General features: G+C 45.5%; 1 protein-coding gene across 2 annotated transcripts in view; it reads left to right on the forward strand.

Moving 5' to 3' along the window:
• LOC101991513 (AFG3-like protein 1) overlaps nucleotides 1–14,528 on the forward strand; it is a 24,095-nt gene that overhangs the window by 6,039 nt on the left and 3,528 nt on the right. For both annotated transcript variants that reach the window (XM_013354360.2, XM_013354364.2), the window contains exons 4-13: nucleotides 515–609; nucleotides 1,650–1,799; nucleotides 4,073–4,141; nucleotides 5,533–5,657; nucleotides 6,503–6,773; nucleotides 9,485–9,622; nucleotides 9,815–9,968; nucleotides 10,744–10,851; nucleotides 11,703–11,828; nucleotides 14,310–14,420. In XM_013354360.2, coding sequence (XP_013209814.1) covers nucleotides 515–609; nucleotides 1,650–1,799; nucleotides 4,073–4,141; nucleotides 5,533–5,657; nucleotides 6,503–6,773; nucleotides 9,485–9,622; nucleotides 9,815–9,968; nucleotides 10,744–10,851; nucleotides 11,703–11,828; nucleotides 14,310–14,420 — 1,347 coding nt within the window. The remainder of the gene's footprint in view (nucleotides 1–514; nucleotides 610–1,649; nucleotides 1,800–4,072; nucleotides 4,142–5,532; nucleotides 5,658–6,502; nucleotides 6,774–9,484; nucleotides 9,623–9,814; nucleotides 9,969–10,743; nucleotides 10,852–11,702; nucleotides 11,829–14,309; nucleotides 14,421–14,528) is intronic.

Below are 14,528 nucleotides of genomic sequence, written 5' to 3' on the forward strand. Positions count from 1 at the left end.
CACACACACACACACACACACACACACACACACACACACTACTGAGCACACGTGGAGGTGAAAGGACACTTGTAAGCCTTAGTTCTTTCCATCCATCACTTGTACTTCAGGGATGGAACTCAGGTTCTCATGCTTGGTGGCAAATGAACCATCTCACTAGCCCTCCCTCCACCTTAGTTTTTGAAGCAGGCTCTCTTCTGAACTGAAACTTGCTAGGCGGACTAGACCGGCTTACCAGACCCTCAGGGATCTTCCTGCCTCTGCTGCTGTAGCACCGAGTCTGCAGGAACGCATGTCACTGTGCCTGTCTTTTAACGTGGGTGCCGGAGACTTGAACTCGGACTCTCATGGTTACACAGCCGGCACATAACTGACTGAGCTACCGCCCTAACTCCTTTTCTGTGTTTTGAATTCTTCTCTGGAAAATTATATATACTTCTTTTCTGTTGTAATATAAGACTTTTCTTTCTTTTTCTTTTCTTTCTTTTTTCTTCTTTTTTTTTTTAAATCTCAGAAACTGTAGAACCAAAGAACACTGGGCCTGGAGGAGATGGAGGCAAGAGAGGAGGGAAGCAAGATGGCTTTGCCTGGTGGAAGCGGATGCAGAAGGTTTGTGTGTATCTAAAGACCAAGGCCAGACGTGCTGTCACTTGTCAAGGGTGTGGTTGCTACAGAGCTAAGGCTTTCTGTGGTCTTTTTCTTATTTTATTCCTGCTCTTGGAAAAAAAATCACTGGATAGGTTGATTTATTTATTTATTTATTTTTTTTTGTTTTCACTGTTTTGAGACAGGGTCTCCTATGTAACCTTGGCTGGCCTAGAACTCACTGTGTAGCCTAGGCTTGTGGTGAACTTCCTGTCTCTGCCTCTGAGTGTTGGAATTACAACTTCGACTGTGTAATTTGTAACTAGTGTGTGTTTATTCGCAGTTGAAGAGGCTGGACAGCGTGTGGTTAGAGTGCTGGTGTGCCCAGTACTTGTAGAGGCTTTGGGTCTCCACTCATGGTGTCTTGTATGCTGCTCAGTCCGTAGAGGAGCAACACTGTATCCTTATATGACAAGAAGGAACAAAATCCACCCTTTAATTAATTGTGTTACCACACAAATTCCATACATGGAGACGGGCCCCACATGACCTCATCATCTCCTGAAGGTCCCACCTCTTCAATGCTTTCACTGTTGGTATTGATTTCCAGGGTGGATTTTTAAGGGACCTAGACAGTTCAAAGAGTCTAAGAAATTTTTAAAAATGTGTGTCAAGACTTAGAATCCAAGGTAAGAGAGACTCTTCTTCCAGGCCTTCAATCCTAATACTCCAGAGGCAGAGGCAGGCAGAGCTCTGTGACACTGAGGCTGGACTGGTCTTTATAGAGAGTCCTAGGCCAGTCAGGGCTACATACTGAAAAGAGAAATTTCCATTTTCATAAAGAAATGGTCGTTTTCATGGTGTCAGAGGGTCCCCGTTTGGCTTACAACTGCCTGGAGCTGTAGTTCTGTGCAACCAAACTACCTCTCCTGGCCATGAGCATCCCTTTTCCCGGGGACACACACATGCCTGTAAAAAAAGATGAAACAGAAAAATTTTAAGCCAAACATGAAGCCACCTGATTTGTCACCTAACTAGAAAATGTGTTGTCTTTTCTTCTGTAGGGGGAGTTTCCATGGGATGACAAGGATTTCCGGAGTCTGGCTGTTCTGGGGGCAGGCGTGGCTGTGGGATTTTTATATTTCTATTTTCGAGATCCTGGAAAAGAGATCACCTGGAAGCACTTTGTGCAGTATTACCTCGCCAGAGGTCTGGTAAGGAGATCTCTAGACTGTCTCTGGGGAAAGAGGGTGCTATTCAGGGGGTTCACAGTACCCTGAAGGAGCTGAGAGTCAGGCTACTGTGTGCTGCGTGCTGAGCAACCCAGCTGGGCACAGGAACAGCTCCAGCAGAACAGGGTCGGGCCCACTTTCTGGTCAGGTGGAAGCTGCCTTAATACCATGTCCTGGCAATCTCAAAAAGACAAAAAATTAGCTTGTCTTTTGAAATTTGGCTCTATCCATCAGTCTTTGAATTTCAGTCTCATGTCTGATTCAAAACTTTTTTTTTCTCCTTCACTGTACCCCTGGCCCTTGCTGGTTAGCCCTGAACTTGTGAGACCCTATCTTTTATTTAGAAAATATTTATTCATTTATTATCTATATAATATTCTGTGTTCATGTATGCCTGCAGGCCAGACCTCATTACAGATGGTTGTGAGCCACTATGTGGTTGCTGGGAATTGAACTCAGGACCTCTAGAAGAGCAGGCAATACTCTTAATTGCTGAGCCATCTCCCCAGGCCGTGAGACCCTATCTTGTGAGAGGTTCTTGGTGGCTCCCCTAAGAGTAGTGGGGACAGCTGCTGCAGCTCTCCTCTCCCTTTGGACCTGCCATCTGTGCATGTGCTGGTGTCTCACTGGGATGTCTGATGGCCTATGTGGGCACCCGTACCCATGTGGCAGACACACAGACGTGTACACATAAATAAAAACAAACTTTACAAACAAATTGACCAAGAAGAACAATACTGTGTCATCATATTTACACAGTGAATTGTATCAAGTTGAGGTTTCATTTCTGGTTTTTGTTTTTGAGACTAGATTGCCCTCTGCTGCCCAATCTGGCCTTGAATTTGCAGCAATGCTCCTGTTTTTTTGAGTACTGGATTATAGGAGTGCCTATTTATTTTCTTTTCCCTTTTTCTGTTTCTTAGAGGCATATATCAGTCTATTGTGCAGCTGCTGGTAGCGCATGAGCCTCTGGGACTGCTGTTGTTCTTATTGACATTGTTTTTTTTTTTTGTGGTGGACAAATGTTTCTGAATCAGATCTGTACTCAAGACTGTATTGTATCGTGTATGAGAGATGACTTGGTGGGTGCAGACACTCGCTGCACAAGTGAGGATTTCAGTTCAAATCCCCAGAACCCACAGAAAAGCTGGATGCACAGCAAGGATGTCTGTGATCTTTGTGCACCTGTGGGGAGATGGGAAGTGGAGAGAACCCCTGGGAGCTTGTGGGTCAGGTAGCCTGGAACATGCATTGGAAAAGCAAGGACACTGCCTAGAACGTGTGGAGGGTGGAGGGGAGCACTGGCCCCCGAAGCTGTCTTCATGCCCACACATGGTGGCATGTTCATCCAAATTCATACACATCGTGTTCCAACAGAGATTGTACTCTCTTGTCAGTATAAGGCTGACTTGTATTATATTTAGGTTTTTTTTTTTTAAAGATTTATTTAGTAGGTATACAGGGTTCTTCCTGCACATATCCCTACAGGCCAGAAGAGGGCACCAAATCTTATTACAGATGGTTGTGAGCCACCATGTGGTTGCTGGGAATTGAACTCAGAACCTCTGGAAGAACAGTCAGTGCCCTTAACCTCTGAGCCATCTCTCCAGCCCATATTTAGGGTTTTAAGATAATCTAGTGTGGAGTTCAATTTCGAGAGACTTGTTGAGTTCTTTATTTTTTTTTATTTTTATTTTTTTTTTGGTTTTTCGAGACAGGGTTTCTCTGTGGTTTTGGAGCCTGTCCTGGAACTAGCTCTTGTAGACCAGGCTGGTCTCGAACTCACAGAGATCCGCCTGCCTCTGCCTCAACAAGTGCTGGGATTAAAGGCATGTGCCACCACCGCCTGGCTTTTTTTTTTTTTTTTAAGATTTATTTATTTATTATGTATACAACATTCCTTCCATGTATGCTGGTAGGCCAGAAGAGGGCGCCAGATCTCATTACAGATGGCTGTGAGCCACCATGTGGTTGCTGGGAATTGAACTCAGGACCTCTGGAAGAGCAGCTGGTGCTCTTAACCGCTGAGCCACCTCTCCAGCCCTTGAGTTCTTTATTAAAATGAGATAGATTCATGCCCCAAGCTTATAGATCCAAGAGAGCAAGAAACTAAAGCTTAATTAGACTGGGCTGCAGCTGGTAGGGGAGGACATGTTGTCCTTAGGATGTGGGTGTGCCCGTGACTACACTGCTCGTGGTTGGCTTGAATGTCCTTACTGCCTCAGCTGTTACGACTGCTTTTCTCTTTTTCCCAGGTGGATAGGCTGGAGGTTGTGAACAAGCAATTTGTGCGTGTTATTCCTGTCCCTGGGACTACGACCGAGGTGAGGGGTCAATGTAAGGTCAAGCGTCCCCATATCTTTTCTTTGTGTATTTGTTTTTTGAGACAGTCTCACTGAATATTCTGGAACTCACTCTGTAGACCAGGCTGGCCTAGAACTCGTAGCTCTGCCTGCCTGTTTCCCAAGTGCTGGGATTAAAGGCGTGTGTCACCACACCAGATCACTTTTTTTGATTTTCATCGTTTTAGATTGTGTGTATGGGTATGAGCATGTGAATACAGGTATTAGACCCCCTTGGAGTTAGGAACCTCCTGACTTGAGAGCTGGGAACCAACTTTGGTCCCCTGCAGGAGCAGTTCATGTTCTTACTCTGAGTCTTCTCCCCAGTCCTTGGTTTACCATTTTAAGAATAGTAATCTGTAGTTGTCTATTCAGTAAAATACCTTCCCCGATGTCCAGCAGTGCATGTTACATATAATGGTTTGGGCTGGAAAGATGGCTTCTCGAGGACGCGGGTTGATTTCAAACACCCGTGTGGAGGCTCAGAAGCATTCCTAACTCCAGTTCTGAGGAGTCTGTTGCTCTCTTCCCGCCTTCCAGCCCCCACTAGGCTTGCATATAGCACACAGACGTGGGCAAATGCCTATTCACAAAAAATAATTTATTTTTATTTTATTTTAATTCCTTTGGTCTTTTGAGACAGGGTTTTTCTGTGTAACAACTCTGGCTATCCTGGAACTCACTCAGTAGACCTGGCTGGCCTTACACTCACAGAAATTTGCCTGCTTCTACTTCCCGATTAAAGGCATGCGCCACTACTGCCCAGCAACAAAAGATAAAAATAATTTAAAAATTTTTTTTAATAATATGGTTTCTCTCATTGTCTTAAATTGATAATGGCTAATACAGGAAACCTTTAAGAGTACTATAAATAATTTTTGTCAAGTAATATGTAAAAACTACTTGCCAAGGGGGCTGGAGAGATGGCTCAGTGGTTAAGAGCATTGCCTGCTCTTCCAAAGGTCCTGAGTTCAATTCCCAGCAACCACATGGTGGCTCACAACCATCTGTAAAGAGGTCTCGCGCCCTCTTCTGGCCTTCAGGCATACAGACAGAATATTGTATACATAATAAATAAATAAATATTAAAAAAAAACCCTACTTGCCAAAATTTGTTAAAAAAAAGAATAAAAAGATGAAGGGAGACTTTGGTTATTGTTGCAACATTTCATACTTTGTCCAGAACTTAAAACCCTGAAGTTTGTGCCGGAACCGAATGAGCTGCTGTTTGCCTCCTTCAGGAAGGGATTGTCCATGTCTGTCTGTCAGAGCCAGGGGGAGGGGCTGTCCTGTGGAACACAGATGTGGGTGAGTGTGTCGGCGGTTCTTTGTGGGACACACAGTAAACCTAAGCTTCCTCTTGGTCTCTGCAGAAGTTCGTGTGGTTTAACATTGGCAGTGTTGACACCTTTGAGAGGAACCTCGAGTCTGCTCAGTGGGAGCTGGGGATTGAGCCCACCAACCAGGCTGCGGTAGTCTATACTACAGAGAGTGATGGGTGAGTCCTAGGGCTGCGGAGGTCCTTGGAGACTAATGCAGGACATCTGAATCTTTGTTTGTTTGTCTGTTTGTTTGAGACAGGGTTTCTCTGTATAATAGACCTAGGACATCTGATTATTAAAACAAAACAAAAATTCAGTGCTTAACCTATTTTGGGGTGTGTTTATTTTTTTAAAACATATTATAGGCATCTGCTAATGCTTACACTATCAATACTAAAGGAATATTTGATATTTTTTAATTTTCTAATTTTTTTTTTTTGAGATGGCCTCAAACTTTTAGCCATCCAAGTCTCAACTCCTGTCTCAACCTTCCGAGTATACACCATGGCACTGGCTTGAGTCTGTTTATTGCAAAGAGAATGTCGGGCCTCTAAAAAATATGTAGGAAAGATAAACACATTGGGTATTGATATCTTTACTGAACCAGAGTCTTCTGAGGAAAGTTATAGCTAAGGTTCTGCCAGACCTATTTGGTCAGAATCCAAGCCCTGTGCTGGGTGGGTCAGGGCAGATTCAGTGTCATTAGGACTTGACTTCGGGACATTCTAGAAACGGCCCCTTTTCGTACAGCGAAAGTTTTAGAGCGATTTGCTCTTCTTGGGTGACAGTGGAACTTCTGACCTTTTTCTTTTTTTTTTTTTTGGTTTTTCGAGACAGGGTTTCTTTGTGGCTTTGGAGCCTGTCCTGGAACTAGCTCTGTAGACCAGGCTGGTCTTGAACTCGCAGAGATCCACCTGCCTCTGCCTCCTGGGTGCTGGGATTAAAGGTGTGCACCACCATCGCCCGGCTCTGACCTTTTTCTTAAGCGAATGTAACAAATTATTTTCTTGGATTTTTGCAGCTCTCTTCTCCGAAGCCTGGTGCCCACCCTGGTCCTGGTTAGCATCCTCCTCTATGCTATGAGGAGGGGTCCAATGGGGACTGGTCGTGGCGGGCGAGGAGGAGGCCTCTTCAGTGTTGGTGAAACAACAGCCAAGATCTTAAAAAACAACATTGATGTGAAGTTCACCGATGTGGCTGGCTGTGAAGAAGCCAAGTTGGAAATTATGGAATTTGTGAATTTCCTGAAGAACCCAAAGCAATATCAGGACTTAGGAGCCAAAATCCCAAAGGTACCGGTTTTAGGAAACAGTGATGCACTCTAGGCTGCAAGGTGAAGTACGGATTGCTGTGGTGTGTGTTTCTGCCGCTCACACAGTGAGGATGGAGACAGCATCTGTGGTGCAGGGCATTAAAAGGCCTCAGATGGCTCAGCCTGTCTAGCACTTGGTTGGCCGAAGTAGGAGGACTCGGGAGGGTTCAAAGCTAGTCTAGGCCACATCGTGAGTTCATGGCCAGCCTGTGCTGTGACTGAGAGACACTGTCTCAAAAACCCCACATCTGTTGTTTGTTTTTAGTGTTATGCTCTCATCTGCAATGACCTGATGGCAGTCCACACTCTGAGCTCTAGATACAAGATTTGTTGTTGGGACAGGGTCTCACTATGTAGCCCTAGCTGGCCTGAGACTCACTTTGTAGAGCAGGCTGAGAGCTGCCTGCCTCTGCCTCCCAAATGCTGACATTAAAGGCATGTGCCACTGTGCCCAACAGAAACAGGGTATTAGATCTTTTTCAAGGGCTCTGCTGGTAAAGGCATGTACCTACCCCTAAGCCTGGGGAGCAGGTTTGGTCCCTGGGATTCATATATAGGTGAAAAGAGTGAGCCACCCTCTGTGAGTTGTCCTTTGGCCTCCACATGTGTGCAGTGAAAAACACATACATTAACTTGGGTGTGGTGGCTCTGTGGTGAAGGAACTGTGCCACCAAACCTGACAGCCTGACCCCTTCCCCCCCAGGCAGGATTCTCTGTGTAGCCCTGTCTGTCCTGGAACTAGCTCTGTTGTTGACCAGATTGACCTTGAACTCTCAGAGATCAATCCACCTCTGCCCTCCCTCGCGGCTGGAATTGAAGGTGTGACCCACCACCACCCGGAAACAGCCCGAGGTCTATTCCCTGTGCCCACTGCCACTTTTACAGGGTGGAAGGAGAGAACTGGCTCTTACAAGTTGTTCTCTGGCGTCCTCATGTCTGCCAACCCCACCTCCTAACATAAATAAATATAATAACTTTTTTGAAAAATCATTTTAATTTTCAGGCATAATAGTTCATAAAATTATAACGAAGGTGTATTATAAAGATGTGAATTGTTAATCTTTTTTCTTCTCCAAATATCTGCTCGTACGTGTGAGTATAGGCATCTACGTGTCTTAGTTTAGATTCTATTGCTGTGATGAACATGCAACCTAAAGCATCCTGGGGAAGGAAAGAGTTTATTTCATCTTGGACTCCAAGTAACAGTTAATGAAGGATGTCAGGGCAGAGCTCGAGCCCGGCAGGTACCTGGAAGTAGAAGCCATGGAGGAGTGCTGCTTACTGACTTACTCCCCATGCCTTACTCAGCCTGCTTCTTTATATAACCTGGGACTGTTTGCCCAGAGGTAGCACCACCCACAGTGGACTAGGCCCTCCCATACCAATTGTCAATCAAGGACATACTCCACAAACTTGTCTGCGGGCCAGTCTAATGGAAGCATTTTCTCAGTTGAGGTTCCCTCTTCCTGAAGACTCTTCTGGTGACAAAGCACTGAGCAGCAGTGTGCTGCACCACAGCAGGTGTGCAGGTCATAGGGCATCTCACGTTCCACCTTGTTTGAGACAGGATGCTTGCTGTTTGCTGCTGTGTATCCCAGCTACGGTTTCTGGGGATTCTCCTGTCTCTGTCTACTCCCTTATGTAGGAGCACTGCTGTTGTGCCTGACTTTACATGAATTCTGGGGATCACACTCAGGTTCTCAGGTGCCTGGCCTGAACAACTGATGGAGCCCCCAAAATGAGTTGTGTCCACGCTTCAAACCAGAAAGGCTGTGAAGCTGGACACCTCCTGGGCGGCTATGCAGATTGGTACTGCTGTTTTAGGGAGCACTTTGTCAGTAATCAGCAAGGAAAGCACTCTGAGTTAGGAGGTGGTGACACACGCCCTTAATCCCAGCACTCAGGAGGCAGAGGCAGGCAGATCTCACTGAGTTTGAGGCCAGCCTGGTCTACAGAGTGACTTCCAGGACAGCCTGGGCTACACAGAGAAACCCTGTCTCAAAAAACAAAAACCAAAACCAAAACAAACAAACAAACAAACCCAGAGAAGAAAAGAAAAAAGAAAAGCATTCTGATCCTTTGAGCCAGTGGAAGACAGCTTCTCCATGTGAGGATCTGGTTCTGGGAGTTTCCTTCTTAGATGTAGCTGTGTGTAAACTACAGTGAGTGTGTTAATTGTGTGTTATACGTATGTATTCATGTGTGAACATGCAGGTATGTGTGTGGGTGGGAAGGTGGTAGGCGTCATTGCTCAGGAGTCCTCCGCCTTGTGTTTTGAGATATGTTTTCCATTGGTCTGTAGCTTGTGAGTAGGCAAGGCTTATTGGCTAGTGAGCTCATGGGAATCAGCATGTTTCTGCCCTCCTAATACTATGATTACAAGTGTGGTTTTCTTTGTGCCTGGTCTTTTATATTGGCTACAGAAATTGAACTTAGATCTTTGTGCGTTCATGGTACCTCACCTCTTCTGAGCCATTTCTCTAATCATGTGCGTTAATTTTTTTTTTTTAAGGAGAAAATATTTTCTAGAAATCTTAGGCTCTAAAAGTGGTAGATTTGATGAGACTCTTGTTCTAAAAGTTGCTTTATGTGTTTGTTAGGAAACTTCTTTTTTAGATCTAAGTAGAAACTGGGCTGTTCCCAGTGTACTGTTTGTCCTTCTGGAGAACTAGGTGTCCCTTTCTCTTGCAGGGAGCAATGCTTACTGGTCCACCTGGTACTGGCAAAACACTTCTTGCAAAAGCAACTGCTGGGGAGGCCAATGTGCCCTTCATCACTGTGAATGGGTCAGAGTTCCTGGAAATGTTCGTTGGTGTTGGGCCAGCACGGGTAAGTGGCCGGATAAGCAACTGTAGAAGGTGCCAGCACACTTCTTGTCCAGGATTGGTTATCTTGTGTAGCTATCGGCTCTGTGTGTACCACAAGGGAGGTACCGATGTCTCAAAGAGGGAGCTAAGAGTGAACCATTCTTCTGTGTGATAGGAATGTAAGTAACAAATAGGGTCTGGCTTCTTTTTGCAGGTTCGTGACATGTTTGCAATGGCCCGGAAAAATGCTCCTTGTATTTTATTCATTGATGAGATTGATGCAATTGGCAGGAAGCGAGGTCGTGGTCACCTGGGAGGCCAGAGTGAGCAGGAGAACACTTTAAACCAGATGCTGGTGGAGATGGATGGTGAGCGCACATTGTGGCAGGTCTGCGGGGACTCAGTTTCCACAGGAATGTGTATTTTCTTCTCTCTCACTGTGTTTAGCCTGACTTAGAGCTCTGGTTCTTCCCGCCCTCATCTCCTGAGTGCTGGGATTACAGGCATGCACTACTGTGTCTGGCTGATGTGTTCTGATTTTCAAAAAGAATGCTCACAAGCAAATATGAGAGAGAAATCAGTGTTCTATTCACATAGAGCTCCTCACTGCATGATGGCAGGGACTGACAGGAAAAGAGACACGTGCGCACCTAACCGTTATCCCATGGGCTCCCTTGGATGAGTGGTCCTTGCTTGCCATCACCTGGCTGTGCTTGATGCATCATCCCTCAAGCCCACAAGGACTTGGGTAGAAGAAGGAGGCAGTGAGCCCTGGCAAGATGGTGTCAGAGTAGCAGGAGCCAGAAGTGCAGAGACTCCGCATGTTCTGGGCTTATCTCACATCCTTGTCTCAGATTCCAGGGTTCCCTGTGCTGAGAAGAGGTCTGCTTTCCCACCAGTAGAAATGTACCTTATTCAGAACAGAAGGTAATAGTGAGAGCTTAGAGCAGAGGTCAGGCTTTTGTATATTGTCTTTCCTAGACTGGGACGAGCCTGGGCCCCTAGGCAGCTGGGCAAGGCCTCATGCCTGTTTCTTGGCATTTACAGCAGGATGTGGGGCAAGCAGAAGGGAAGTACAGCGAGCATGGGGATTCTGTTGTTGCCTGGGCCTTCCTCAAGTTAACCACCGTATCTTGTGTTTAGGCTTCAACTCTACCACTAACGTGGTAGTGCTAGCTGGCACCAATCGCCCTGATATCCTTGACCCAGCCCTGATGCGGCCTGGCCGGTTTGACCGCCAGATCTACATTGGTGAGTGCCTGTCCTGTAGGTACTTGGGTTTGGATCTCAGCCCCTGAGGTTAAAGGTTTGGGTAACTCACTCGCTGTGCTTTTGGAGATGCTGATACTGGGTTCTTTCTGACAGTCTACATTTTGGGAACAATAGATGTGGGTTTGGCTGTCCAAATGCCCTTGTAGTGAATACAGGTAAGGCCAGTATAGCCTATTTCTATTCTCCAGATTTTATTTTCATACAACTTTATAAAACCATGATGCTTTAGGCCTGTTGGGTTACATGGCCTTGGGGGAATAGACTTAATATTGATTAAGAAGGTAGGTGTGTGCATGTAGGGTGTGTGTGTTTATTTGTTAGTGGTGATTGAACCCAGGGCCTTGTTCATGCTAACTCTACCCAGTGAGCTACATACCTAGTCCAAGAAGGTGGGTTTTTTTTTTGTTGTTGTTGTTGTTTTGTTTGTTTTTTCGAGACAGGGTTTCTCTGTGTAGCTTTGCAGTCTGTCTTAGAACTCGGTCTGTAGATCAGGCTGACCTCAAGCTCACAGAGATTTGCCTGTCTCTGCCTCGCAAGTGCTGGGATTAAAGGTGTGTGCCACCACTGCCCTGCTTAGAAGGTGTTTTGATATATGGCATTGTCCAGTAGAAGTACCCTTTCCTTTTCTCTCTCTCTCTCTCTCTCTCTCTCTCTCTCTCTCTCTCTCTCTCTCTCTCTCTTTCTTTCTTTCTTTCTTTTTTAACTGTTTCAACCTTGTTGCAGGCAGGGAGTTCTGCTAATTGTCCTGGAAGTTTTGTGAAGTAGATTCAGGGAAACATGTCCCAAAAGCTCTGAGAACGTAATTTTGTTTGTCTCATTTTCTTTATTAGGTCCCCCTGATATCAAAGGCAGGTCCTCTATTTTCAAGGTTCACTTGCGTCCTCTCAAGCTAGATGAACGCCTCACCAAAGATGCTCTTTCGAGGAAACTAGCCGCTCTTACTCCGGGTTTCACTGGTAAGTGTTTGTTTCTGAGCCGCTCATCTTAGCAGGGGCCAAGTGCATACAAGTGCATCCATTGGTCTGTAGTGACTGGTGATTGTCACACCTGCTCATTTGGTCCTAGTCACCCTGGTGTGCAGAACTTTGACCCTCCTGGAACATTCAAAGGCTTCAGATCTTCTTAACCTAAAACCTACTGGTACCCATTTGAGTTTGTGGATTTCTGTTTAGACGTAAGTCTTTTTTTTTTTTTTTTTTTTTTTGGTTTTTCGAGACAGGGTTTCTCTGTGGTTTTGGAGCCTGTCCTGGAACTAGCTCTGTAGACCAGGCTGGTCTCGAACTCAGAGAGATCCGCCTGCCTCTGCCTCTGCCTCCCGAGTGCTGGGATTAAAGGTGTGGGATTCTAGGCGGACCACCGCCCGGCTAGACGTAAGTCTTTACTACAGAGGTAAAAGTCATGTCTGAGGGTGATCCCTGAAGAGATGAATTGTACCACACTCGCATCTGGAGTGGATGTGGCGTTTCCTTTTTCAAAACCTCATCTCTGGGCTAGGATTCTTGTTTCCCTGCCAGAGTGGTGTAAACCCCAGCAATGGGTGGGAACCTATGGAATGGGTTTTCTGCCCTGTTTGCCTCTCCTTAGCAACCCTTTGGAAACGTCAGTTGCCTCATGGTTACTGTAGCAAGCTGTTTACTGGTCTTCTATATGGTCTTCGGCCATATAGGTCGTTTGGCAGTGGAGCGTCCTCATTCTGCTTACCTATAGCATCCTGCTCAGCCCTGGGCCAGGCATGTTTACACACAGTATGCATTTGTCTGTGGTGTAGTGGTGAGAAGTTCTTGCCAGGCTAACATGTGACGGGCCTTCTTGGTATTCTGCCTGGAGTGTCCTTCCTGTTCCATTTTTTTTTACCCCTTGCAGAGTTCAGGTGTTCACTTATTACCCAGACTTTAGATTTCCCTATGAGGATTTTCATTTTGGAGGAGTCAGCAAGAGAATTCAACACTTCTACAGTAGGGTAGACTGGCCACTCCCCAATAACTCTCTGACCCATTCCTACATGAACTCAGTCAAGTTTCCAGCAATGGATGAGTAGATTGGCAGTCTATGGTATATACTATAGAACAATTTTCAGCTGAAAAAGGAATGAGCTCCTAGGGGCTAGGAAGATAGCTCAGATTATAGGAATACTTGCTCTTGCAGAGGATCTGGGTTGCTTGTCCCCAGCACCCACATGGTCACTCACAACCACTACTCCAGTTCCGATCTCCCTGAGCACCAAGCACACATGTGATGCATATTACATATATTGAGACACATACTTTCACATTTAAAATAAGTAAAATTTAACAAAAAGGGATGAGGTACTGATACACACTACAGCGTAGATAAGTCTAAAAAAAATGCTCAAAGAAAGAAGCCAGTCCTAAAAAGACACATCTTATATGAATCCTTTTCCCATGAGGGTGTGGGGTTTCAGCAGAGATGCAGAAAATTCAAGTCCACAGAGGTGAAAAGAGACTAGTAGTTGATTGGCGTCGGAATAGGAGTTAAGTATAAAGGCACAAGATGTCTCGGATGATGGAAGGTGTGTTAGATCAGGGCCGTAGTTGACAACTCTGGTGTCTTAGTTTCTTTTCCTTTGCTCTGATACAGAACCTAAGTAACCTAAGGGAGAGTGGGTTTCAAAAAGGCTCAGAGTTCCAGGTTTCAGTCCACTGTGATGGGGAGTCACGATGACTGGAGCTTGAGGGAGCTGGTTATACCCCAACTAGGAATGGAGACCAGTGAGCACACGCATGTTAGTGCCCAGCTCCTTCCCACAGTTAAGATGACAGCAGTTGGCACAACCATGACAATTCTCACATGCTGTCTTAGCTGCTTTCTATTGCTGGATAAAGCACCATGACCAGAGCATTTAATTGAGCATATGGTTTTAGACTGTTAGAGTCCTGATGGTGGAGTGAAGGCACGGCAGCAGGAAAGAGCCAGGAGCTCACATTTTAAACCACAGTTGGAAGCAGAGAGAGCTATTGGGGAATGGTGTGGGCTGTATTGAAACCTCAATCCCAACTCCCAGTGACACACCTCCTCCAACAAAGCCACACCTCCTAAATCCTTCCCAAATGGTTCTACCCATTGTGGACCAGGTGTTCAAACATACAAGCCTATGGGGGCCCTTCTCATTCAAACCACCACCATGTCCAGAGATCTGTGTTTCAGGTGATTGTAGAGTCTTTCAAGTTACTGTCCAAGTTACTAAAAGCTAATATTGCATATTCCTTTATGACACATGGATTATTTATCAATAAAATTGTATAACTAACCAGAAACTTTAGCTAAAGTTATAGTGGCTGGTGAAGTAATTTCTACTACATTTTCTGCTGAAGTTTAACTTCACAAGGCTGCTGCTTGTGATTTTCATTTAATGAAGTTGATTTTGGTAGGACTCCAGCAGCCAGAAACACTGACTTTACTTCCTTTTCCCGACCCAGGTGCTGATATTTCCAATGTGTGCAACGAAGCAGCACTGATTGCTGCCCGCCATCTTAGCCCTTCTGTCCAGGAGAAGCACTTTGAGCAAGCCATCGAGAGGGTCATTGGAGGTGAGCCCACATTCCCTGGGCAGACATTTTTTGGATAGCCTAGGCTCATTTCAGCATGGAGAAAACACAATTGATTTTTTTTTTTTTTTTTTTTTTTTTTTTTTTTTT

Source organism: Microtus ochrogaster, chromosome 4 (assembly GCF_000317375.1).
Source record: "Microtus ochrogaster isolate Prairie Vole_2 chromosome 4, MicOch1.0, whole genome shotgun sequence".
Lineage (NCBI taxonomy): Eukaryota > Metazoa > Chordata > Mammalia > Rodentia > Cricetidae > Microtus > Microtus ochrogaster.